Here is a 27,725-nt window from a genome sequence, read left to right as displayed (position 1 = left end):
TGAATTACAGTGTTGTGTATGCTGCACCTACTGAAAATCTGGACTGTGCAACAGCAATCAGCAGTTCTGAAAGAGCAATTCCTTCAATAACTACTCTGAATTTCATATTAAAAATTCCCCATGGTTACAAGATTATAAACCTGGACAGCAATCACTTAGTCAAAATCGAAACAGGAACTATTTCACTACAAATAATTATTCACAGATAAACTGCAAAATGTAAAATTCAAACTAAAACACATATATACCCATTTAACAAGAACACACTTTGGGGTGTGCATGGTACAGAAATTATTTCCAGGGTGTGCTTGGTACAGAAATTATTTCATGCACAGGGTTTACAAGGTACAAGCTCAGGGCATGTGGTAATATCTGTACCACATACATTCCCTCACACCCTACTGCAAACATTTATTATAATAAACTATTTACACAGATACATACAAGTCACGTCTCCACTGCATCTCAGCCTCGTACTGACAAGGGTAGTCATACTCCAGGCAATTAGTCAAATCTGGAACACGCCGGAAAACACGGTGATAGTAATAAAATTTTCTCTTTGCTTGCTGACGTTCTATCCATTCTAAAAAGAAACAAATTTACATCAGAAGCATAAAAACTCACACCAGGACTATTAACAGACCACTGCAAAGCTAAGATTAACAAAATCTTGGCGTATGGCACAGTTTTGTTTACATCAGTACCTAATAAGATAAACAATCGATTCCAAATATGAGCAATAAATGAAAAGCACCTTTTTGGGAGTAAAGTTAAAATTTTTTAATGTCAAAGGGTAACAAATCCTTTCACTAAATGGGAAACTTGCTCCACTCTGCATCTCTACACAACATCTAGGTTCATGTTTATTGCAAAGGGTACACAAAACATAACACAATGGATTGGAGAATTAGTAGAATGACGTATGTTTACTACTGTCAAATCAGGACAGAGTTATTAGGTCTGGTCCATCTAATGAATGGACAGAAATGTGACGATGGGGTTTTAATGCTCAAATCTCAAAATAAAACAGGGTAAGGATCCAAGAGGTGAAAGATGCAACCAAATTATCTCTTGAGTGCATGAACTGATTGATGTCAGAAAAGGTAGAAACAGTCTCTTACAAGAGCTAAGTGAGGCAGATTATACAAACACTGAAGAACTCTGTGCCATCTCTAACAGTTTTATGAGTTATTGGGAAAACTCTGCTGAGGAGAATGGGGTGTTAAGGATTCCCAGTACACTGGAAGTACACAAGAGAAAGACAAAGGCCAATCATAATACTTGTTTCCTGGCAAGGTAAAATGGTCACTTAATGGGGTTTGGTACAATACTCAGAGTGGCAGCAGCACAAAATGATCTTTTTGCTTTATTTATTATATTTGCTTACCTGGTGATGTACGACTGGGCCAGAAGCCCATTTTCAGCAGAGACCTGGGGAGGAAAGCTCCTGACATACAGTAGAGAAAACTAAATACGTAGTAGTATTTAGTTTTAGTATGGCATACTATTCCAATATTTACAATATTAATAGAGGTTGTGATGTATTAACATTGTAGTCGAAGAAAAATATTAATTAATGGTAAAGACAAAAATACAGTTACACAAACAGTGTGTGTGAACATACAGTAATTAAGGAGATATATTTTAAACAAGGAGTGACAAAAATGGTTACAATAAGATCAGTATGAATGCCTAGGACCCAAGTCCAATCTAGTTGCTAATATAAGAATAAGAAAAAAAGTTAGCCATGTGTTAAAAAACATTAGCTATGGGATATGATACAGTTGAGGAGCAGAAATAGGACATACAGTCAGAAAGTAGGTAGACTTAGCCAGGAGTATGGCAGGAGCATAGCCAATGATTGGGTATATGTTATTTTAGGAAGTGTTTGAATTCACGATTTTTTAATTTCTCCAAGTCCTTTGGGCTTCTAATACCATGATGGGAATGAACCCCACCCCATTCCTAACTCAAATATGATTAAAGTTCATGAAATTAGTATTGTTTCGATCTTTGAGGTCAGCCAGTAATTCTCCTCGCAGCACCCGCATTGTGCCCAGTAATGACTCCTGCAATTCGTATGGAGTTACATGTATTGGTAGCATATCTAAATATGATTGTAAATTCTTTAAGACCCATTGCTCCTACTACTATTAGAACTGTCTTGGTATCTTTCTTCCACATTGCTCTCGTTTCTGCCTGCAGATCCTGATATTTTATGATTTTGTCTCTGTACGCAAGACACTGTAGTCACTGGGTGTGGCAATTTCAGTGATCAATGCTACTCTTGTATTCTTTTCTTGGACCGCTATATCCAGTTTTCTAGCATCTATCTTTTGAACTGTTGGTAATGGATGATCCCATGTGATGTAACTTCTTCATTTTCTATGATGCTTTGTGACTCACATTTCCAGTGTTTTTTGGCCACCTCAATACCATGATGTTTGCACAATCCCCACTGCAACAGTCTTGCCAAATTATTATGCCTTTCAGTGTACAGTCCTTCTGCCATTGGTATGTCTCAGCCAGCAATGAGGTGTGCAACCATTTCCAATTTGGTTTTACAAAAGCTACATTTGTCTGTTTCTCCCACATGTTCAATGGACTTTATAAACCAGCATGAGCACTGCTCACTACCTCGGGCCGCCAATATTAATACCTTTCATTTCTTGATGCGAATTTACCTCTCCTTAACCATTCCTGCATTCGTTCCTGATCAACAGGAGGTTCTTCCAGAAGTTTTCTATACTTGCAACTATATTTATGCTTTTTCCACATTTCTTGCCTTCTCATCTAATCCTTCACCTTATATTCTTTATCTTGTTTTTTGGCACATTCAGTTGATAACTGATTTTTATCTACTTCTGGTTTGATTTCCATTCCTGCTGGACTCCGATAAGCTTCTGGTAGATTAAGCAGAAAAGTCATCTTAGATTTATTCTCCTTATGTTTCAAAACTTTCACTATATTTGGGTCTTGTGAAGTCAGCAAATATGTGTAGAGTCCCACAATTGCAGATCTGTACATATAATCAATTTCAAGGAGGCCCATCCCTCCTTTGGAACGGGGAATATATAATCTTGGCATGCACTGATTTTTATAAATCATCTAATGAGCATGAACCATCCTTCTTGTTTTCCTATCTATCCAACACCAAAACTAAGTTATGACAGGAAGAACAAATTGGTTTATAGCTTGGATTTTGTTCCTAGATGTCAGTTCTGTTTTCAGGATTAATTTAAGTCTTCTGAAGTATCCCTTACTAAGTTTTATTTGCATTTGTTTGTGTTTTATTGCTGATCCTTCATCAATTCCCAAATATTTATACACTCCCACTTGCTCAAGTTCTTTTATATCGCATTCTTGTCACAAACTGAGGTTTTCCTAGCATTGCAGTTTTCCTGCTTTAAAAGGTTGCTTTTGCACATTTATCAAGACCAAATGACATTCTTATATCATCTGAAAAAGTTTTGACAACTCGCACTTCCTCATCTGATGAGCTATACAGTTTTAAATTATCAACAAAGAGAAGGGGAGAAGTCTTTACACTTTGTTGTTTTCTAGGAGCCAGATTATAGCCATGGCCTACGCTGTTGAGTAAACATCTTAATGGATTAAGGGCAAGGCAGAACAGTAACGGTGACAGAGAGTCACCCTGGAATATCCCCTTTGAATATTTATCCCTGGGATAATAATTTGTCCTTTGTCATGGTTTAATTGCAAAGTGGTCTGCCATTGTTTCATAGTCAATGTAACATAGTCGATCAGTGTAGGGTGTATCTTGTACATTTTTAAGCACTTTTACCCATGTATGTGGGATACTATCATAGGTAAGTAACTAGGCTATTGGCCCTAGGGCCTATATAAGCCTAGCCAAAAAGGTACCCTGGCTTTCGCCACCCAAGAAAATTATTTTCCTGTGCCCCTGTCGAGCAGGGCCACAGAGATGATCCTCGGGGTGAATTTCCTATTTCCCATCCAATCATCAAGATTTTTCTTGAAGAGTGCTAATGAGGAGCTTTGTTTGATATAGATAGGTAGTTTGTTCCAGAGTATGGGAAGTCTCTGGGACAGGAATCTATCCCTCCAGCATGTTCTGTTTATTGTGGTGACAAGGTTTTAGGTCACTAGAGCATGTAGCTCGGAGGGACTGGGATTTCTTTAAGTGGAGCATGTCCAACAACTCTGGGTTTGACATAGTTTTGTATGTTAGGCAGAGATCACCTCTGAGTAGGCGATATGCGATGGAATAAAGCTGAAGTTTTTTTGAGACTGTCTATGTAGGGCATCTGTTTGAGGCTGGTAATCCTCTTTTTGAGGCATTTCTGTGGCCTTTCCAGTTATTGTAGATGTCTTGTGAGGTACATACCAAAAGGGGTGTTGTACTCTATAATGGGTCTAATGAATAATGAGTAGAGGGGAACGATGACCTCTTTTTTTTCCTAGATGAAAAACCTTTTGTGATGAGGTGTACCATGTAGAAGGATTTCCTGGCTACTGTGGCGATGCGATTATCAAAGGAGAGACTACTGTCCACCTGTGTCCCAAGGTCTCCTCACATTTTTGGTGTTAAGTAGACTACCACCTATGTGGTAGTTCATGGGTACAAAGTTTTTACCAAAGGGGATGACAATGCACTTTTTGGCATTGAGCTTGAGGCCATGGCTTTGACACCAGGCATCTGTCCCCATGAGGCCCTTTTGTAGGATGTCCACATCGTTAGGAGTTTGGATTACGGCTCCTAATTTGCAGTCATCTGCAAACTTCATTAGCCAAAAACCTTCTGTGCTAGCCTGTACTTCGGAAAAGTAGATATCAAACAGGAGAAGACCCAGGACTGAACCCTGTGGTACTCCACTTGTCAATGGTCTGAAGTCGGATTTGGAGTCAGCTACTTTCACAGTGTGGGTTCAATCAGTGAGCCAGTTGGCAATCCATCTTGTGACATAGAAATTTACACCTAGTTTAGTGAGTTTATCTATAATTCCAGAGTGGGGAATGGTGTCAAAAGCCTTGGTGAGATCTAGATAGGCTGTGTGAACCACCTTACCCTCGTTTATGGCTTTGGTGACTGCTTCAAAGAAGCCTATCAGGTTTAGGAGACGTGATCTGCCTTTTACAAACCCGAACTGGGTGGGGTTCAGAGTTTGGAGATTACCAATGTCTTTGTGTATAAGATCCATGATGATACATTCCATGGCCTTGCAGACCAGGCTCATTAGGATAATGGGACGGTAGTTCCCAGGGGTCCGTGGTGGCTCCCCCTTTGTGGAGTGGGATAACCACTGTGCACCATTCAGTGGGCACAAACCCTGAGGTGAGGCTATGACTGAACATGGTGCTTAGGTGGGGTGCCAGTTCATTCTGCAGTTCATGTAGAACGCAGCCTGGGATGTTGTCAAGTCCCATGGATGCGGTGTTCTTGACTTTGGAGAGTGTGGTTTTTACCTGTGCAGCCGTGATTACAGGAACTTTGCATTCTTCCGGTATAGAGATGGGCCCTTTAGGGAGTGACAGGGGGGTAAAGTTAGCACTGAACCTATCTGCCAGGATGTTGGCAATATCAGTTGGTTCTGTATATTTATTGCCATTGTGCTGTACTTCAGATCAGATCGGAGTGTTGCCATTGAGATTCTTGACATAGCTATAGAATGCTTTGTGGCCGTCTTTAGAATCAGTGGTGATTTTGTTTTCGCAACTAGTTTTGGAGGATTTTATGAGGGATCTCAGCTTCTTACTGAAGCGGACCAGGGAGTTCCCCCAATCATGGGATTTTACTTTTTTTGCAACAGTTTCTTTCTTCTGTTGTAGAGTTTGGTTATGGCAGGGGACCACCAGATTGGCTTCCTGTTTTTGAAGGATAGTATCTGGGTTCTGTTAGGGATAGCATGATCCATGCACTCGTGTAAGTGCTTATAAAGTGCATTTGTGTAGGATTCAGCAGTCGTACCTCTATTGTCTGTCTGGATGGGTGTCGTGAAGTTTGCCACTTCTGTCTTAAGAAGCGTGAAGTTGGCTTTGGAAAAATGCTTTATGGTGGTTTCCCTAATGGGGAGTGGGGGTGGGATGTGGATGTCTAGGGTGATTAGCTTGTGGTCTGATCTGACCAATGAGGAACTGACCTTTGGTGTGGTCTGACCAATGAGGAACTGACGTTTGGTGTGGAACAGCTGTCTCCCATGTTGGTAATGAACAGGTCTAGGATATTGCTGCCCCTGGTGGGGGTGTGGATAAGTTGATCCAAGGCGTTGGAATTTATGAATTCCAGAAAACGTTGAGCAAAAAGCTGGTACAGGAGTAGTTTTCCCAGTTAATGGTGGGGTAGTTGAAATCGCCCATTATTAGTGTCAAGTGGTACACTGAGTTTGTGGTTGTACCCGAATATTTTCCAGTGCATCAAGAAATGGAGTGGGAATCCTGGGGCATGGTGGGGGATCTGTAGCAAATTACAGTCTGGACTGCAGTCTTGCCCAGAGTTAGTTGCACTTGGATAATCTTGGATGCATTATGCTAAGCAACTAGCCTGGAGGTGTGGATATCCTTAATGAATATGGACACACCTCTGCCTTTAGTGTTTCGGTCCAGGTTAGATGGTTGAAAGGTGTGGTATGAATATGCAGGGGTGCTCTCTGGAGCCTTGACCCAGGTCTCTGTCACTGCACAGATGTTGATGTTCTCCATTTTAAGGAGTGCCTCGAGTGAATGCATTTTGAGGTTTAGACTTCTAGCACTGAGTAGCATTACCCTCAGATTTTGCTTGCTTGTACCCATTAAGTGGTGAATTTGTCATTTGAACCTTGCCTAAAAAAGGCACTATAGGGGTGGCAAGAGCCTTAGCCAGTATCCGGAATCCCAAGGTTGACAGGTGCAGGCCATCTCTGGCAAAGCATCATGGTCCTTCGATCATATCATCCCAGGCAGACAGATACTGGATCCCCTTAGAATGACACCAGAAGCTTAGCCAATTGTTGAAGTCAATCATTTTGTTCTTGTACTGTGGTATCATTCTGGGTGATGACAAGATGCTACTCAGGGCTAGGGTCATCCCTGCCTGGGCTATAAGATTGGAGAGCTCCTCCACATCTCTTTTCATGTAGTCCAGGGAGGTATGTCTCAGGTCATGCACACCAACATGGACAATAACAGAGTCATATTTGTGCTTGTTGTGGAGTGACCCGAGTGCATGCTTTATGTGGCGGATCCTGTCACCCGACAGGCAGCTGACAGCAACTTTCTCCTTGTTTAGCCTGGTGTGTGGAACATCAGTGTGCCTGACTATAGAGTCACCTATGACTAGAGTGTTTGACACGTTGCTATGCCTTATGGGCTATGGTCAAGTGGTACACTGAGTTTGTGGGCTGTGTCATTTGGGTTGTGTTGGGGGGGTGGAGGTTGCTTGCGCTTCTGCTTTGGAGGTCTCTGTTGCTTGAGCAGATTTTTATTGAGTCTCCGCGAATGTATGTGTGCGTTTCATGTTTCTGTGTGTGTGTTTTGGTGGTGTAGGCTGTGTGTGTGTTTTGGTGGTGTAGGCTTTGAGGGACTATGTGATGAGTGTGCTGTGCTTCCAGTTTGGCTATATAAGTGCATCACTCACAGGTTGTAATGTCGGTGGTAGGAGGAGAGGGTTGTCTGTGTACATGAGACAACTGCTGCATTGCCCCAAGAGGCCCAGATTCATCAGGTAGACAAGAGAAAACACTGGGAGCTGACCCTTAGACATGCCTAGACAGGTGCTTATTTATTAAGTACTAAAAACAGTTTTCCTCTAGACAAGTGAAAGGTTGAGTGCTGTAGTCATTTGTAGCCTATTTAGTGCTTACAATGAGTTCTGAACAAGTGCTGAGCTCAAAGAAACAGATTTTAGTGCTAAAACTAAAAAAAAGGCTAGTTCTAAGGGAAAATCTGAAGAGCAGACTTTATGGCACCAGGAAAGTGAAACCCTAGCTAAGCGGCAATGCATAAAGTCTATTTTTTTTTTTTTTTTTTTTTTTTAATAAAAACAGTATCAAAATGAGCAAACTGATTTAAACAACTAAAAACTGAGCCCCGTTCCAGCAGTCTTTGATCAGACAAGTTCTAACTGCACACTCCCGCCAACAGGGTGCAGGGGAACCTTCTCCAAAAAAAAGATGGTCTGGATTAGTGCTCAAGTTATACAAACAAAGCTAGATTCAGCAGGTCTGAATTTACTGTATGCAACTGCAAACAAGGCATACCAATTTCAGAAAGAAACAGTTTAAATAAGCAGGCACAATAAGCCTTTAACCAGAAACTCCCAGCTCAGAAGGGCAGAATCTATCCTCTGTAGTCAATACATGTTATATTTAGATTCTTTCCCTTTTTACAGTTCTCCGCTATGACTTTAACAACAAATGATTCTTTGTTCTATATGACTTTCTTTTATTGCCCTTTTGTTCTGCCATGATTGAGCTTTCTTCTGGATGACTATAAATTCTGCCGGCATCAGTTCCCTTGTATAATTAGTATGTCGTCGGAAGGCAGGTTATCGGTCTATAATTTTTAGGGAAGCTTGCAGGTTCACTCTTGAGCAGGAGTATTGTTTTCCCTGTTAGCCAGGTTGGTGTCTGTTCGGGGTGCGCATATATATATATATATATATATATATATATATATATATATATATATATATATAGTTCTCTCTCATAGATCTTCCAACAAACTCCTACTAAAAGTATCCAACTCCCACAACCAACATGGCGATTCCCTCTGTTCACACAGAATTGCCAAACTCTGGAACACGTCCCGGACACAATAACAAAAATTCCAGTATATAACGAGTTCAAATCATTCCTAAAGGAACACCTCACCAGTCACTGGCTGTGTTCCTGCTTCTCCCCAGATTAATCTACTTCCCCACCCTTAGTTAACTTCCTCACCTAACCAGCTAACATCCCTTTTGCAAACTTTTAACTTATATTCTATCTACTGTTTTATTCTTGTACAGTTCTGCTGATTGTATTATACTACTGTGTATTATACTACTGTGGAGTTTTTCCCCTGGGTCTCCACTAGTTAAAAGGACCTCGATTTTTACTGTTTCTAGATGCTGTAAAAATAATTGTACTGTACTAATTTTACTATGTTACTATATTTCTGTAATGTTGTCTATTACTGTGGAGCTTTTCTCCCAGAGTCTCCATTGAAAACGGGCCTCTGGCCCAGTCGGGCATACCCAGTCAACAAATGTAATAAATAAAACAAAAATAAATTAAATAATGGCTAAATCTTCATGCAAAGATGTTTTAGGTACTGCATCTGGGCCTGGGGTTTTCCGATTAGAGACTTTTTTTCTTAAAAATTTGTTTCAATCTCTCTAGCTGTTACTTCATTCCATTTCATATCCTGTACCTATTCTTTATTTTACTTCTTCTATCCATTTAGCATATTTGTTATGTTCCACATGGTCTTCATAGATACTTCTCCAAAATGTATGTATTTCTTCTTTTTTTTTTTTGGCGGCCTTTCAATTCCTTTTACCTCATTTCCCATTCCCAGTTCTTTTAGGTCATCAATAAATTGCTTATAAAGGAAAGTGTAAAATATCTATCTTCATATCTTCTAAGTTTTTCCGCCTGTGCTGAAATTTTTAGTTTAGTTATGATAGTGCATGATAGATCCTGATCTGTTCTAATACTGCGCATTGCTTTTATCGCGTCTCTCTTTCTTAGTATTTCTGTTGATCTGTTCCCTCTTCTATACTCTTCTTACAGTAACGCTTCTTGTCTTAATTGCTTTATAATTTTCTCTAGTCAATATTTCCATGACGGTATTTGATTTCTCCCCTTCTTTTCCATCACTGCCCTGCGTTTCTGTGGTAGGTTATCAGACTTCTGACTTTTTGGGTTTTATTAACCACCTGCAGTCTATTTCTTTCATTGATCTTGATACATCTGTCCATGTCTATTAAATGAAGCAACTCTTCTCTTGGATCATTTTCTTCCAAACTGAGGGCACTTCCCTTGTTTTCCATTTCCTGTGGGTATAGCATCTTCCTGTGACACAGTCTCATCAGTTTTATCCTGTACCGTCCGTGGCCTATCATATGGGAACTCACTGGCCTATCACTCCTCAACACTGACTGCATCAGTTTCCACAGTTTCCTGTTCCTTTCCTTCCTGTCTAGCTTCAAGTGAACATTTATACTGGTTTCCTGTGGAAGGCTCCAAAATATCTTGATATGGCACCTGACCAATTGCTTCCTGTTCCACTGGTTTCCCCTTAATCTGGATATCCATTACTCTATCTTGTTGTTGTGGTTTCCGATTTACATTTTCTACACTAAATCCTTCACTTTGCAGGTACTCCATAACCTCAGTTTCCATTTCTTTAACTTCTCCATTACTAACCTCCTTTCTACTTTTCCTCTGTCTTCTTATTTTTTGTATTGTAAAATTTTCCATGTCTGGACTCCTTTGTCTGTATTTCTCTTCAAATATCTTTGGTGCTGCTCTTTTTGTATTGGTTAGTTTTGCTTTCTCCTTTGCATAATCGCACCATATTAAATCTCTTTTTCTTTCCCATGTCCATATTCCTTCTGCAGATGTCTCCTGATCTTCCTGTTTCTCCCTACTTTGGGACTCATTCCATCCTGCTGTGATGTAACCTGTGTTATGCCTTCTACACCAAATCCTTCACTTCACAGGCACTTCATAACTTCTATTTTTTTACTTCTACTTTACTGATCTTTACTAGGTTTCATCTTTGTGATATTTTTTTTATTGTAAAAATTTTCATATCTGGATGCCTTTGCCTGTATTTCTCTTCAAATATCTTTAGGGCTACTTTCTTTACATTGATTAATTTGGCTTTCTCCTTTGCATAAATATTGCAGCATATCAAAGCTCTCTCTTTCCCATGTCCATATTTATTTTTTATAGTTTTTAACTAATCTCCAGGTTTTGTTGTTTATATTTTCACACTTCCTCAGAGGCTTCTTTTTCCAAACAGATCAAGGTTTCTTGATCTACATACTGTTTTTCACAAATCTGTTGTATTAATGAACACAGATTATCATTTAAAGCTTCTGACAATTTTTCTTGTGGAAGTATTTTTCTTTCCTCTAATTTCTCTCTTAATCATTTTGTACATCTTGTGTCTGAAATTCTGGGCTTTTTACATAGTAGTGGTAACAATACATAATTTCTCTCATCCTCAAAAGTCCACTTTATCATCTTTATGGCTCTTCTTTGGCTATCAGTTTTTGTGGACTGCTGCTTCCTTCTATAATGGGGAGCCATCCTCCCCAGGGCCTGGCCCCATTGTAGTGATGTTTTCATGTTTTGAAGATTCTACACGGTCACCTTTTCTAGTCCTGGCACCAGTGTGCCTACCAGGATTGGGCACTTTATCCTGGGTCTTGTGCACCCAGCTTTTGTTTTTGACCGACTTCTATCCATGATATATGTTATATAAATACAGTCTATATATCAGTGTCGCCTTGGTGAGGTTTTGTGAAAACGGGGTCCACCTTGTGAAGGTACTCACCAAGACATGCGGATGAATTAAATTACAATACTACTACTCTCCTTTGCTTGCTGACTTCTCATCTCTCCATTTGGACCCCTGATAGTTAGGTCTTTTACTATGTGCTGAGGAAGAGAGTATTCCAGAACTTGGCGATTCTGTACAAGTAGAGGAAGGTGCCATGAGTGTTGTGGGGGTGGGTAACTTTTAACATTAGTTTGTTTGAGGACTTAAATGACTTGTGATTTATATTAGGTTGGATTAGGTTAGTAAGTGCAGGGCAATTATTGGTTTAGTGAATTACTTTGTGGGCTGTAGTCAGTTAATTGAGAGTTAAAAGGTATGGGAGCTCTAGCCAGTTGAGTTGGGAGAGTACTGAGCAGTGGCAATTCTGCTGTAGCAGGATTCTAGATTATTTAGGTCTGTTTTTTGCAAGTTAGTGAATATTTGGGATCCATAGAGGAGGGTGGAAAGTAGTTTTGCGCAGGCAGTGGCTAGTCTGGCACTTTCTGTAAGGTATGGTTTGGCTCTGTATAGGGTGCCTAGTTTGGTGTGGACTATTTTGATAGTGAGGGAGATGTGGCTATCAAATCTTAGGTTGTCATCTACTGTGACACCGAATGTTTAGGAGCAACATTCCAGAAATGGACTTCACCCAAGGGGGAAGTACTACTAAAGTAGATGCAATAATTAGACTTCTGGTGTGTGTGTGTTTACAAATCTTAAGAAAGTACATATTTATGCACCTTCTTTATGAACAAATGGTACCAGCACAAGCAGCAGAAGTCTGAGGACTTGCCTCAATGAGTGGAAGAAAGACGCCACAGAAACATGGCCAAAGTGGAAGTTAAGTAAAATGAGACGGCTGTCACTGCAGTCATCACCCACTGCACATGGGCTATGCAATATCAGTCCCCAGACTTTTTAAAGAAGCTAAACATCTACTGCAGTAGATTTGACGAATCAAATAGAACCTCACCAAAGAGACTACTCACCAATACAGATGCCACATCACTATGCCTCAACTTGGAAAAGATACGCAGGAACCTATGTAGGGTTCACGCGGACAGAGCCGCTGGTCCAGATATGACCCCAGGGAGGCTACTTAAAAACTGTGCTAATCAGCTGGTACCAGTCTTCACAGACATTTTCAATACATCTCTCAGCCAAGAAAAAGTATCCAAAATGCTTCAAGACCACCATCATCCCTCTGCCCAAGAAACCATCTCCAGCATCTTTAAATGATTACCAGCCAATTGCACTTACCTCAGTAGTGATGAAGTGTTTCGAAAAAATGGTCAAAGATCACATAACATCCTGCCTATCTGCTACATTTGATCCTTTACAATTCGCATACAGACCAAATCGTTCTACTGTGGATGCCATAGTCATAACACTTCATTATACATTGGACCACCTGAAAAATAAGGACGGTTACGTACACACGCTGTTCGTAGACTTCAGCTCTGCCCTCAATACAGTAATTCCACACCAACTGCTGTCTAAGCCGAGTAATCTAGGCATAGAAAACAAAATATGGAACTGGATCCTCGACTTCCTGACTGAAAGGCCACAAATAGTTTGAGTAGGAAAACATCACTCAAACAGCATCACCCTAAAGACTGGGGTCCCACAAGGTTGCATACTCAGTCCACTTCTTTTCACAATTCTAACACAACTGCAGAGCTATGCATCAGTCAAATAGAATCATCAAATTTGTAGACAACACCACAGTAACTGGCCTTATCAAGAAGGAAGACGAGGGGGCCTACAGGGAGGAGATAAGCCAACTCATTCATTGGTGCACTGACAACTTTGCACTAAATGTTGGGAAAACCAAGGAAATCATCATCGATTTTAGGAAGAAAAAAAAGCCACACACCCCTATTGGCATCAATGGTGGTGCAGTGGAGAGAGTAAATAGCACTAAATTCCTAGGAGTACATATCTCGCAGGACCTAAGTTGGGCCACAAACACTTCCTACCTTATAAAGAGAGCCCAACAATGTCTCCACATCCTCAGGAGACTGTGCAGAGATAACCTCCTCCCACAAGTCCTATTTACCTTCTACAGAGCCACGATTGAGAGTGTACTGACAAACAACATTGTTGTCTGGTATGGAAATTGCTCTCAAGCTGATCAGAAGGCACTTTATGTGCAATATGCCATTGTTATTTATATAACTCTCTGCATAGTTCACTTTATACAGCTCTATCTGCACTACGAAAACTGCAAGTTTATGGCATATATTGGTGGTGGGCAAGTGTTTTACATGTGTACCTCTTTATTCATAGCACTGTTTGTTACATACCCTTATATTTCTACAGTCTTTTCCCGTTGCTTGTTGCATTTGCTTGGTTTCTGCTGTACAAAGCTTTAATATTTTTTACTTTATTTTTAGTATCTTTTTGATTTCTATTTTTAGTATTTTAAAATAATTTAATCTTCCTTCTGTAAACAGTCATTCGTATGGTATGAGCCTGAGTATCAAAACTTTGTGCAGTGATGCACACTTTTTCCTCTGTGTTGAATTTTATGACGTTTACTTTGACTCTGATTACCTCCAAGAAATTAGGCTGCAATGTATAGGAGATTCAGCAAAGAGCTATTAAAGTGAGCCAGTTCAAGGATGGAGTTCCGCCAGTGATCGAGTAGAGATCCAGTTAAAGGATGGAGTTCCGCCAGTGATCTACTCGATGAATGAAGTCCTAGGAGCCTGACTTGATGCTATCTTAGGTGGTACAAAATTTCCCACAACACTTATTGACAGCATAGGGTCTTTTTATTTAAATAAAAAAAAATGTTTAAAACATATTAAACACATTAAATAGCACTGTCCACACAACTTAATGAACTCACTACCTATATAAACTTTAAACAAACATCCCCACCTTTTGCCCTCTACCATGAACAACAACTATTACATTTATGTTCTTCACTCCATCATCATCACCACGATAATAAAAATCTCTCTCCCCAAAATTAAACACATTATCTCAGAGTACCTTATTCCCACGTAGGCAGCCACACATTCACTTACTTCAGACAATTTGCACTCATTTGCATTTCTTTCACAAATTTAGTTCCAATAAACACATTTATCATGTCTCTTCCATATGTTGATAACTTACAGCGCCACGTCCATATGTTGATACCTTACAGCGCCACATCCATATGTTGATACCTTACAGCAACACGTCCATATGTTGATACCTTACAGCGCCACGTCCATATGTTGATACCTTACAGCGCCACGTCCATATGTTGATACCTTACAGCGCCACATCCATATGTTGATACCTTACAGCGCCACGTCCATATGTTGATACCTTACAGCGCCACGTCCATATGTTGATACCTTACAGCGCCACATCCATATGTTGATACCTTACAGCGCCACGTATTCTCTCACTCAAGTATTTACTTCCACATCTGGGATGCAAATGCCAGCCTCCATGAATCCTGCTTAAAGAACGGGCAAGTCTGAATAGAAATTAACATAATAATGATGCATGCTTTTCCAATACAACTGCTGTCTTTCACTAAAAATGTATTTTTCCTTTAATTTGCCATTTTTAATCTTTTAATACAGTTCTTAAACCATTATTTAATCCATATCATCGGTCCCAAAACATTTCACATTTGCCTTGTAACCAAGTAGCTAAAGCTTTATCTCATTTACTTAAATGTTTTCCAAAATGGATAACCATGATCCAAAAATACACACATAAAATAACATGTGCAGCAGTATATTTAACTCTGTTTCTCGCCTTTTCATGAAATACACACCTTAAATGGTGTTTACACGAGGAATATTACCATAATTTCTTTTTCAGTATTCTCAGGTATTGAATACAATCCCGCTGCATTAATTTGCTTGTCCCATTACTTCTGACTTAAATATATTCTCCCCCCCCAATGATGCTATTCATTTTATATATATGATGCACTGAAAATTTTCCAGTCTCCATTCTCCATGCTAAACCTAACATTTTGCCCAAACTCACCTCCAAGTACTTTTATTTTTTCTTTAAAATACATCCAGGTTTGTTTCTTGCCTGGTTACCGCTACCTTATAACTTACCTTTTCATTTAACCTGAAACCAATTGTTCACATTCTCTTTTAAATTATTTTCACAATGACATCCATTTAAATTCTTTTCACAATGACATCCATTTTAATTCATCAGTCACCACATAGGTGGTTATGTATAAATTCCGCTTACATTTTTCTAATCTGATCAAATGGCCCTTCACTACTTCATACATGCACACACATTTACATACCAGTAAAAGAACAAACATTCGCCTTTTGCTTTTCGTAAAACATTATACATTTTGTGCAACCATCATCTCAAATTCTTCTCTATGATGTTTTCTAAACCCACGGCTTATTACCACTCCCTTATTTGCCTATTTCTTACTTGCCACAAAATCTGCTTTTTTTTCTCTGATTCACCCATGTTTCAAGCTGAAGTTTCAGCTGGATAGAAAGTTTCAACTTAGACATCTCCAAAGCACTGCTGATGCACAGAAAGTCACATTGCAAAGGATTTAACATGAGAAACACCAAATGCCAAGGTCATCATTAGCAAAGTGAAATCAATGTGATCAAACATTGTCCAGGTAGTACTTGACAGCTTAAACAAAAATAAATAAATAAATAAAATATATTATATCACGCTTTATCTGGATTTGTAACTACTCTTCAAATTTGTGTAAGTTGCACACTACCCCACCAGGCTCTGTGGTGGTTCACACACTAAACCTTTATTAGTATTTTTTCTGTCTTTAAACTACTTGTTTTCTGACCTCTACAACACCAGTTCAGTGAAGGCTGTAGCATTCTTTCTTACCACATCCATACAACAAGGCAATTTAATCGACTCTTTACTCCCAAATCTAATTAAGCCTTTTGATTTAGCCCCTCTGCTACTGAACTCACTTCAGTCACCTGAGCTACAACTCATACAATGGATTAGTCATGTTTGGAAGCACATTTGTTTGTCAGTTAATTTTATTTCTTATTACACAACTCACGGTAAAAGTTGCACATTATTTTTGGTAAAGACAAAGATTAGCAGGTTTTATTTTTAGTTTCACCATTTATTCAGTCCCTCCCTACAACCACACACACAAAATGATGTCATGGTAGGCACTGATACTTATTTCTATATAGGTGCAAATCATTATGGGAAAGTAAAAACAACTTAGGTCAGCTTCTTGCCTGCATTGTGATTTCACTAGTACAACCATCACAAGTTAATTTTCACTTTGAGGTATCTCACCTACAAAAAAAGTAAGACGCTACTGCCGATACATTTAGCATGGGAATACAAAGGTTTACACATTTGTTTAGCTAATGAGGCATTGTGGGTTCAGTCTTTTTATGATGTCACGGAAGGGATATTCTGGTCGGAGGAAAAATTCAGGGGGCTGTCCTTATTGGCAAAATAAAATTCTGAAACATAATACTTTCAATCAAAAAAAAATACAATGTGGTAAAGAAATTATATCTAACTCCAGAGGTTTGTTACTTAATTGCTTCAGAACATGATCAATACAAAAACAAGTTTCCTACTACCTTTCTGATAGCGACTTGCAACAAGATGGTAAAAGTAGATTTTGCTTTTGTGAATCCTAATCACATCAAACTTTAAACTTCTGTCTTGGGCCTTTTTATTTATTTACTTTTCACCTCTATCTTACTTTCAAGCATGATCACATAATCCACAATTTGCTCTTTTCGGCTCGGATAAGGCAGCACCAAAGTTAAGCTCCTGAAAGATAATCAACGGTATAATATGGTTCTTACAATTAATTTACGAAAAACAAATTAATACTGTTCGATATGGCTGCCAAACTAAATTGCAAGGAAACAGCAAGTCGAACCAAATACAGTAGTCTACAGGTATAATCTACTCTAGGGACCCCAAAAATATCAGTTTTCTTTCCACCTTTACAATGTTGTCCACACTAAACTTACAAAGTGACAATATTCTCAAATAAAATCTTCTCAGAAGCCAGACTAGAACTGAGTGAAGATTAGGACTGAAACAATTCATATCCCCAAACACGAACAATGGTTTTACACAACTGGCCAGTCTCTCTGAAACACATTCTGCCTTCAAGCCTCGATAAATCGCATCTGCCATTTTATCCCTCTATTTAAACAGTGCAAACAGCTACGCCTTTACTTTAAGCTGGATGCTTTCCTGTCATCCGTGGATAATTTTATTAACTCAGTACTTGAAGTGTCAGTTACCCATGTTAAAGATAAATACACCATAAAACACCACAACCATCTCAGATAAACATCTACAATGTTACATTTAAAAGAAACAATTCAGATGGATCTCCCTTTCTACGGCACATTTTTAGTGCATATCAAGAGGCGTCCGAAACAAAATCTCTCAGTAGTTCTTCAGGAATTTATTACACCAATGGATCACATTTTCAGATTCTGTGACCTAGGGAAAGCCAATGCTGCAAGGTATTTGTAGCTCACCCTTCTTTTCCTGTTGCTAGGAAAGGTAAAACTTCCAGGTCTCTGGGGACCCAACTCTCTCAGTACATGGTATTGTCACAGCCAAGACAGGAATTTCGAGATATGCGATACCTCAGTGACACTGAGCAAATGAAGTTGCCCTACAGGTAATTAAATCTTAGTCTTCATAAAAAGTGATGAAATTTAAGCCTTGTCTTTAGTTGAAGAAGAAAGGGTCTGTTTACAGCAGATTTACAAAATGTTCAAGAACATAAACAGTTAAGTGACAATATCAGAAAAGCAGTTATAAATGTTTTATATTTTAGAATGTTCTAATTTACTTCATCATATAGCCGATTGGTGCGTTTACTGTTCTAATTTACTTCATCATATAGCCGATTGGTGCGTTTACTGTCGGCAGGATTTTCTACACCTTACTTCATCCAAGAAATACATGCAAATGATCAGTAGTAAAAAGTGTACTACTCCCCCCCCCCCCCATTAACATATATAAAATAAAAACAAAGCTATCTGTTGTTGATTCAGTTACTGTTCTAGTCATTAGATTAATGTTGAGTGACTTAGTGGATTTAAACATGGATTTATCTTAAGAATTTTCACACCTGATAGGATTTGAGACAGAAAAATGGTGTTTTACAAGAAACTCCTTTGAAAAGCAGATCGCCAATTACAAATGAAGGCCATACGAATTTTTGAAAACTGAGAAGAGCAAGATGTGAACATGATTGGGACTTATTCAGAATTTTAAAACCTCTCACAGAGAAAACATTACTCTACAGAAGAGGTTCAGGGTGGTATGAAATGATTTGTTAAACAAGGAAAATATCTGCAGTCTAACATCTTAACTTTGAAAATATAGCTGGAATTAAAATAATGCCTGCGGGATTATGAACATTCAAATCTCTCCTCTCTCCCTTCAATGAATCTTAAGATTTTGACAAGGAAAGGGGAGTAAAATGAATGCAGCTAGCAAATAACTGTACAACAGAACATGGGTTAAAATACAAAATTGCAGAAAGCAGGAACAATCGAGAAAGGATCTCAAAACAACAACTGCTGCTGAAACCCTCCCTCTGTTTCACTGCTGGATAACATGAATCATGAGTAAAGTCAAAAACTGTCCCAATAATGAGGATTTGCAGATTAAACATAAAAAGAAGACATTACAGCGAGACACGAGAGACTGACACACATATTTTTCACAAAAAACAAAACAGAAGTGTTGACCACCCTGAGACAGGAAGTGAACATTCAGAAACACCAAAATGGTGCAGCTCTGGGGATAGCGGCTTGGTGAATGAAGAACAGATTACTACTGCAGAACATCAGCAACTGGAGCTTTCCGTAGAAAAACAAGGAATGTTTTTGAAAACAATATCAGAATCACTTCCAAATAACAAAACAAGGAGGACTCGGCCTTAAGACAGACTGCAGTGGAACCACCATTACCGTCAACAGCAATATACATACCAGACATGTTAACTGGTGGTGAAGTTAATCCATGGTTTGACAGTAAGACTATTTTTAACCTTTAGATTAAATATTGAACATTCTAATAAGTGTGCCTTTTCTGATGAAGAGACTGATTACATTATCTCATTCTGAATTGAGAGAAAAAAAATCAGTCCTTTTAGGAAGACAGTTGTACCAACAAATTTGCTAAACAAGTACCTTCTACACATTGTAAAGTTGATGTGTTTTCAACATAATGAGAACAATGTTGCTTCTTCAAAGGATGTTTTGGATTAATGTGACATAGAATTGTATTCGTGTTCTTTAAATAATGGAACACATGCAGTATAAGGACCTTTGTAAACTGCATTAAAATTTTAAGGCAATTTTACATCTGCTTTTAATAATGAATGCATTAATGCATTTTATAAAGTTGTGGAGTCTGAATGGTTACTCAATAAGAACTTGAGTACATGAAGACACACTGATTAAATATGACCAAACATGTATGGACATTGGACAACATTAAAGAATATGGCCAATAAATTATTACAACCAGCCAGCATTGAGAGTACCACAGTTACTATAAATACAGATCACAGAATAAGTAAAGAGTATTTGCATGAGTATAAGATATATGAAAGTAGTAAGGAACGTCTCTATCCTAAGGTAAAACAAGGAACTTGGATTGCTTTTTCGTTTCTAACTAGTTATACACACACAAAATTAAACTTTTATCCTAACATTTTACTATTTACCTAGTCCATAAAAATATATTTACTGTTCACACATCATAAGAAAATGTTAGAGCTGATATATATATATATATATATATATATAAATAAAAATAAAATACAGGATGCAATGGAAGTGCTTAACAAATAAGTGAATAAGTTTGGCTGGACTTGGTAACTAACATGAAATTCCATATCTGTGAAGGATTTGAAACAGGAAATAACATTTTTGTGTTCCAGCCCACCCTCTTACACTTATGAACTGGTAAGGTTTTGCTTAAAAACGAACCTTTCATACTTGACAGGCAGTTCTAGTGACAGAAATAAGACACAGATATAAGGTGGCAGTTTTGCTCCATCTTATGCCAACCTAACAAAATCTGCTTGACATGAATGGGAAGTTTATTCCAGAGTATGTTCTGTTAACTGTGGTAATGAGGTTGTGATCTCTGGAGCGTGTGGCATGGGGGTTGGGATTTCTTTAGGCGTAGCATTTCAAGTAGGGCTGGGTCGGACATAGCTTTGTAAGTCAAGCAGAGATCACCTCTAAGTAGATGATAAGAAACTGAGAACAGCTAAAGTTTCTTGAGTCTGTCCATGCAAGACATGTGTTTTAAGTCCCAGGATTATTTTTGTGAGGTACTTTTGTGGCCTCTCCCAGCTGTTGTAGGTGTCTGGTCTAATGAGGGACGATGACCTCTTTCTTCCTGGATGCAAAACGTTCGATTATAAGATGCACCACATAAAAGGACTTTCTGACCACAGTGGCAATGTGGTGGATGAAGGTGAGGTGACCATCTATCTGGGTGCCCAGATCACTTATGGCCCCTTAAGTGTTCAGTGGGCTCCCATCAACGTGGTAATTCGTGGAAATGGAGTTTTTTTTTCCAAAGGGAATAACAACACATTTTTTGGTGTTAAACTTCAGGCCATAGTTCCGACACCAGTCATTGGTCTCAGAGAGGTCCTTATGTCTGCATCACCTAGCTAGTTAATAATGACTCCTAGCTTGCAGTCATCAGCGAACTTGGTCAGCCAGAGTCCTTCTGTGTTGGCTTGGACTTCTAAGAAGTAGATGCCAAACAGGAGAGGGCCCAGGACCGACCCCTGTGGGACTCCCCTCGTGACTGGTCGACAGTCTGACTTGGAATCTGCAACTTTCACTCTGTGGGTCCTGTCTGTGAGCCAATTTGCAACCAACCTAGTGATGCAAGGGTTGATGCCTAGTTTGCGGAGTTTATCAATAATATCGGAGTGGGGAATGGTATCAAAGGCCTTGGCCAGGTTGAGGTAGGCTGTATGCACTGCCTCACCCTCATCCACAGCCTTGGTGACTGCCTTGAAGACATCAACCAGGTTCAGCAGGCAGGATCTCCCCCTTGACAAAGCCAAACTGTGTGGGGTCAAGAGTTTGGAGATTGCCTATATCTTTGTTAAGCAGGTCCATGATGATGTGCTCCATAGCTTTGCATACCAGACTTGTCAGGCTAATGGGGCGATAGTTACCAGGGTCTGTAGTTGCTCCCCCTTCATGGAGTGGGATGACTGTAGTAGTGCGCCATTCATTAGGGACGTAGCCTGAGGTAAGGCTGTGATTGAATAGGGCACACAGATGTGGTGCCAGTTCGTTTTGTAGCTCATGCAGGATGCAGCCAGGGATATTATCAGGTCCCATGGATGCTGTATTCTTGGCTTTGGACAATGCAGCTTTTCCCTGTGCCACTGAAATGGTAGGTACCAGGCTTTCTTCTGGTATCGCGATAGGGCCCTTGGGGGGAGGGGTAAAGTTGGCACTGAATCTGTCGGCCAGTATGTTGGCTATATCTGTTGACTCAGTATAGGAGGTGCCATAACTCAGAGAAAATCTGGGTATTGCCTTGGAGGTTTTTGATATAGCTATAGAAGGCTTTGTGGTTGTTTTTGCCCTCACAGCTGGCTTTAGAGGATTTGATAAGGGATCTCAGCTTTTTGTTGAGACCAATAAGGGAGATTGGATGGATGAATTATACATGAAGAATTCTGATGCACAAATGTTTTTACATGCCAGCAGCCTTCTCTCAGGCCCTCTTATATCCTCACACATTTTGTCATATTTCTAAATACATAAGGAAATTGTAGTGAGTGGACCAATTGTCTAGAAGCTAATTTTTTAATAAAGTTATTAATTAGTAGAGGTTTTAAGTAGGAAGATGCTCTCCAGGCTTACTGCTCTACCTGCAAAAGGAACAGAATTAATTTGATTAAGCAGTTAGAGGGAATTACAGGTATAACACATTTGGGAAAATGATTGACTTCAACAATTGGCTAAGCTTCTGGTGTCATTCAAAGGGGATCCAGTGTTGGTCTGCCTGGGAAGACATGATCGACAAACCACGATGCTTTGCCAGAGAATGGTCTGCACCTGTCACCCCTGGGATTCAGGTTACTGGCTAAAGCTCTTGCCACCCCTATAGTGCCTTTTTTAGGCAAAGTTCAAAGGATAAAACCACCACCGTAACAGATACAAGCATGCAAAATCTTAAGGTAATGCTAGAAACCTAAACCTCAAATTGCACACTCTCGAGGCACTCCTAAAAATGGAGAACATCGATATCTGTGCAGTAAAGGAGACCAGGTTCAAGGCTCCAGGGGGCAACCCTGCAATACCAGGCTACAATTCTTACCACACTTTTCGGCCACAAAACCAAGACCGAAACACTAAAAGGTGGAAGAGTGTCCATATTCACCAAGGATATTCACACCTCCAGGCTAGTTGCCCAACACAATGCATCTGAAATTCTCCAGGTGCAACTAACACTAGTAAGACTACAATCCAAATTGTAGCTTGCTACAGATCCCCCACCATGCCCCAAGATTCTCACTACACCTTTCTAAACATACTGGAAAATATTAAGATACAACCAAACACCCTAATACTGGGTGATTTCAACTACCCTGCCATTAATTGGGAAAACTACTTTGGTACCAACTCCTTCTCCCAACGGTTCTTGGAATTCATAAATTCCAATGCCCTTGATTAACTAATCAATTGTCCCACCAGGGGCTCCAATATCCTAGACCTGGTCATTACCAACATGGGAGATAGATGCTCCACACCAGTGGTCACCCCCTCATTGGTCAAGTCTGACCACAAGCAAATCACCTTTGACATCCACATCCCACCCCCCAGTAAGGAAACCTCCTTAAAAAAACTTCTCCAAAAGCCAACTTCATGCTACTGAAGTCAGAAGTGACAAACTTCACAACACCTATTGAGAATGCAGCCTGGGATGTTATCAGGTCCCACAGAGGCTGTGTTTTTGGCCTTGGAGAGCGGTTAAGATCTGTTTTTTAGAGATACTAGGTGGAGAGTAGGTGATGGGAATGTTTTGGGGTGTAAGTGGTGGGGAAAGAAGGAAGAAGTTTTCACTGAACCTGTTCACTATCAGGTTGGCTACTACCACTGCTCAGTATATGTGGTACCATTCAATACATTCAAAAAGACATTGGCAACCTTCAAATACTGCACCCCACCCAGTTTGGGTTCGTGAAGGGCCGGTCTCATCTCCTGAACCTGACTGACTTTTTTGAATCAGTCTCCAGAGCTGTGGACAAGGGTAAGGTGGTCCACACAGCCTATCTGGTCCTTGCCAAGGACCTTCAACACCATCCCCCACTCTTGGAATCATAGATAAACTTACGAGCATAAATCCCTACGTCTCTTGATGAGTTGCCAACTGGCTTACTGACAGAACCCAGACTGTAAAAGTAGCAGACTCCAAATCCAGCTCCAGACAAGTGACAAGTGGAGTACCTCAGGGTTCAGTCCTGGGAACGCTCTTGTTTGGCATCTACTTCTCTGAAGTACAGGCCAACACTAAGGGACTCTGGCTAACAAAGTTTGCAGATAACTGCAAACTGGGAGCCATTATTGTATCCCCAAATGATGTGGATATTTTACAAAATGGCCTTACAGAAACAGATGCCTGGTGCCAGAGCCATGGGCTCAAGCTTAATGCCAAGGAATGTATAGTTATCCCCTTTGGAAAAAAACATGTACCCATGAATTACCACATAGGTGGCAGGACACTAAACATCGAAAGTGTGATGAGAGACTTAGGGACACAGGTGGACAGTGGTCTCACTTTCAATAAACCACATCGCCACAACAGTCAGGAAATCCTTCTATGTGGCACACCTCATCACTAAGGGCTTTTCATCCAGAAAAAAGGAGGTCATTGTCCCACTGTACTCATCCCTCAGAGCCATTACAGAGTATAATGCCCCATTTGGTATGCTACAAATTTAAAGCAGCAGTGTAGGAATATAAAAAAATGTCAGAATTCTGACTATAATAAATTAAAGGCTAGTGTGGTATATTGCTACCAAATATAGCCTGGATCGATCAAGATGGAGGGGGGGGGGATAGTATGAGAATGGACTCCACTTCACAACGTAATACTTTGAAGATTTTGTACTGGTTTAAATTTTTTTTTTACCCGACTGTAAAGCTGACTGATTAATATTTACTGTGAGTGGGTTTTCCATCATAAAGATATATGGGATGTTTTCTTTTAAATCACTTTCCTCAAAGGCAATAGCATGTCAATCTGCTTCTTCTTCTTTCGGCTTTTCCCGGTTAGAGGTCGCCAAAGCGGATCACCTGTCCGCTCATGATTGGCAGTGGAGTTTTACGGTGTCGAGTTGCCAGCCCGGCGCCCAACCTTCCACGGAAGGCACACACACGCACTCACACCTAGGGCCAATTTAGAGAGTGTCCAATCCACCTACAGCATGTCTTTGGGATGTGGGAGGAAACCCACGCGACCACAGGGAGGACATGCAGACTCCGCACAGAAGGCACCCCAGCAGAGAACCTCTAGCTGTGAGGTGGCAATGCTAACCGCTGCACCACCGCGGCTGCCCAATAACATGTCAATCCGCTAAAAAATAGAATTAAAGTCTCTGTATGCAAAACCATTGGTTGCTACTGACTCCATTATTCTTCAAGTTTCTGGAGAGGATAATGAAGAAAATCATTACTAAAAGTTAGAGGGTCACAGCCATCTCTTACAAACATGTTCAATGCTATCAAATTGAATATTTGGGCCTAAAGACAATTAAAAAAACTGGTAAAAAAATAATCTTGGGTCATAATTAAATCTTTAAACCAAGTCATTCAGCTACATAAGGGAAGACCTTTCACAGACCCAGAAATTACAGAACCACAAGTCTGACCAGCCTCATATGCAAAGCATTATGGAACTAAACAATCAGGACATAGGTAACCTCCAAACACTGGACCCATCATTTGAATTTACCAAGGACAAGTAACGTTTACTTAAACAAACAGATGTTTTTGAAAAGGTCACCAAATCAATGGAGGAAGGTAAAGTGGTACACATGGCATACCTTAACCTGGCCAGCTTTTGATACAATCTGCCATTCGGGCATAGTAGAAAAGCTAAATAAACTGTGAATAAACCCCTTATGTCACACGTTGGATTGTCAACTCACTCACAGATAGGATGCAGAAAATCAAAATAGAGGAAGTTACCTCCACAAAGAGACCAGTCACCAGTGGAGTCCCCCAAGGCTCTTGTGGGACCTCTAGTTTACCATATTTTTCAATGAAGTCAAAGCCAATGTCAAAGGGTTCTGGCTAACCAAATGTGTGAATGACTTCTAGATAGGCGCACTGAATCCGCAAATGATTTAAAACATCCTGCAGGAAGGTTTGTCCCAAATAAATAAATAAATTAATTTCAGTCCATGATTCTAGCACTAAATGCCACAAATGCGTTAGCATATCCTTTGGGAAGTCATCTACCCCAGGGAATTACCACATTTTCAATATGCTCCTAAGAGTTGACCCAATTGTTTGGTATTTGGGAACTTACGTGGACAGTGACCTAACTTTCTACCCACATGTGTACATTGTCATTAGATAATCCTATAGTGTACAGCTTATAAACAAAGGGATTGTGTACAGATCTAGGGGGTCATTTCCCCTCTTTAGGGCAGTTAAGGAGTATAATGCCCCCTTTGGCATGCATCTGTCCACACACATGGAACAATTGGAATGCCCTTGGAGATACCTTATTAAAAGGATACAAGGTCTAAACAATACGTCTTACACAGAACAACTCAAAACCCTTTCACTTTACTCTGCATCCTGCAGACTGCTACAAGGTGACCTGTGTCTGCCATACAAAGCATCCTCAGACCCAGTACGGACTGATTTACTGCACAAAGCAAGTCAAATGGAATCAGAAATACTCTGCCTAGGGATCCAAACTTCTTCTACAGCATTAAAAGAACAGTATGGAGGGAGGGAGGGGTTTATCTCGCAGAGGACACTGCTGCTCTAACAAACTCTCTATCCATGTAAAACAAAGCTCATCTCTGCCCACATTCAAGCGCAACATGGATCTACGAATGGGAAACAGAAAATTCACCCCAGGACTGCCTCATGTATTACCAATGGACAGAGGCAGATCCTAAATGCTTTATCTCAGGCATGCCCCCCTCAAATTATGTATGGTATAATCCCAGTTATTCTCATTAATGGTAATATATAAATTACAGACCATGGAATGGATAAGGCCAAGCTAACACCAAGTGAGAGAAGTTGAAGCACAAAAAAGGGAAATTGGCTAGGCTTAAAACAGCCTGCAAAGGCAGCTAGCCTAGTACTTCCCTATGAACCTACATATCTGCAACTCCCAGACTTCTCGGCACAGCTAGCCTAGTACTTAACTGTGAACCTATAGTCTTCCCCAGCAGTTCTTGCCACTAACTCGGATAACTTGTTACTCAAACCTTCTAGAGTTGATCAGGAGACATTTCAAGGTAGTTTTCACAGATTTGTTTACATCAGGTGGGTGAAACCTCAAAAAAAATTTGACCAGCTTTGTTACAATATTCCCTATCCATCAGTTTCTTATGTGACTAAGATGCAACATGTCTTTGCAAAAGCAATTTCTTCAGGTGTCAATATCTTCCCTTATGAATCATACCTTTTTTCTGAGTTGGTTAAGGATTTCCTTTGTAATAAAACGTTAATAAACATATTTGCTTGGTCTTTTAATAAGCATGAGAAATGTGGAGCTGCAATTACATTACATACAAGTTGGAAGCCTGAAGACCTCCTTATGGAAATTCAGTCCCCAACTACAACAGGGAAACTGTTAGCATTTGTTCTACCTACATCACTGCTACCTGCATTCCAACATCAGTATGACATCTAACAGCCTCACGACATAATGTCTTAAGACACTCTTCAACAGTCTACACTCCTCAAGCAAGCCACAGCAACCTTGTTATGTTGGATCCTGGAAAGAATATTCCTCTAACCTTTCAACATGCATCTCCCAGTTTATTAGGGGCTGGTCAGGGGCCTTCATCTTGTGAACAGATGAATTTGGCTTGGCAGCAGCAGCCTCGACTGTGCTATCACACAACAAATACACCAGGCTGGTTAAACCACTCCAACTAATGCCCTCTGTGCATTTTTCTTTACAACCTGAAAGGTTTCTGCCACAGAATCCAGTTCACATACAAATTT

The 27,725-nt window shown here is 39.9% G+C and overlaps 1 protein-coding gene across 1 annotated transcript in view; it reads right to left on the bottom strand.

The window, feature by feature from the left end:
- NDUFB10 (NADH:ubiquinone oxidoreductase subunit B10) overlaps positions 1 to 27,725 on the bottom strand; it is a 145,988-nt gene that overhangs the window by 109,130 nt on the left and 9,133 nt on the right. The window contains exon 2 of the mRNA XM_044089112.1: positions 445 to 583. Within this exon, the coding sequence (XP_043945047.1) occupies positions 445 to 583 (139 nt within the window). The remainder of the gene's footprint in view (positions 1 to 444; positions 584 to 27,725) is intronic.

The sequence above is a fragment of the Protopterus annectens genome, chromosome 12.part0 (genome assembly GCF_019279795.1).
Source record: "Protopterus annectens isolate FY-2018-M chromosome 12.part0, PAN1.0, whole genome shotgun sequence".
In the NCBI taxonomy this organism is placed as follows: domain Eukaryota; kingdom Metazoa; phylum Chordata; order Ceratodontiformes; family Protopteridae; genus Protopterus; species Protopterus annectens.
Note: the sequence above shows the minus strand (reverse complement) of the source record. Positions and strands in the feature narration are given on the sequence as shown.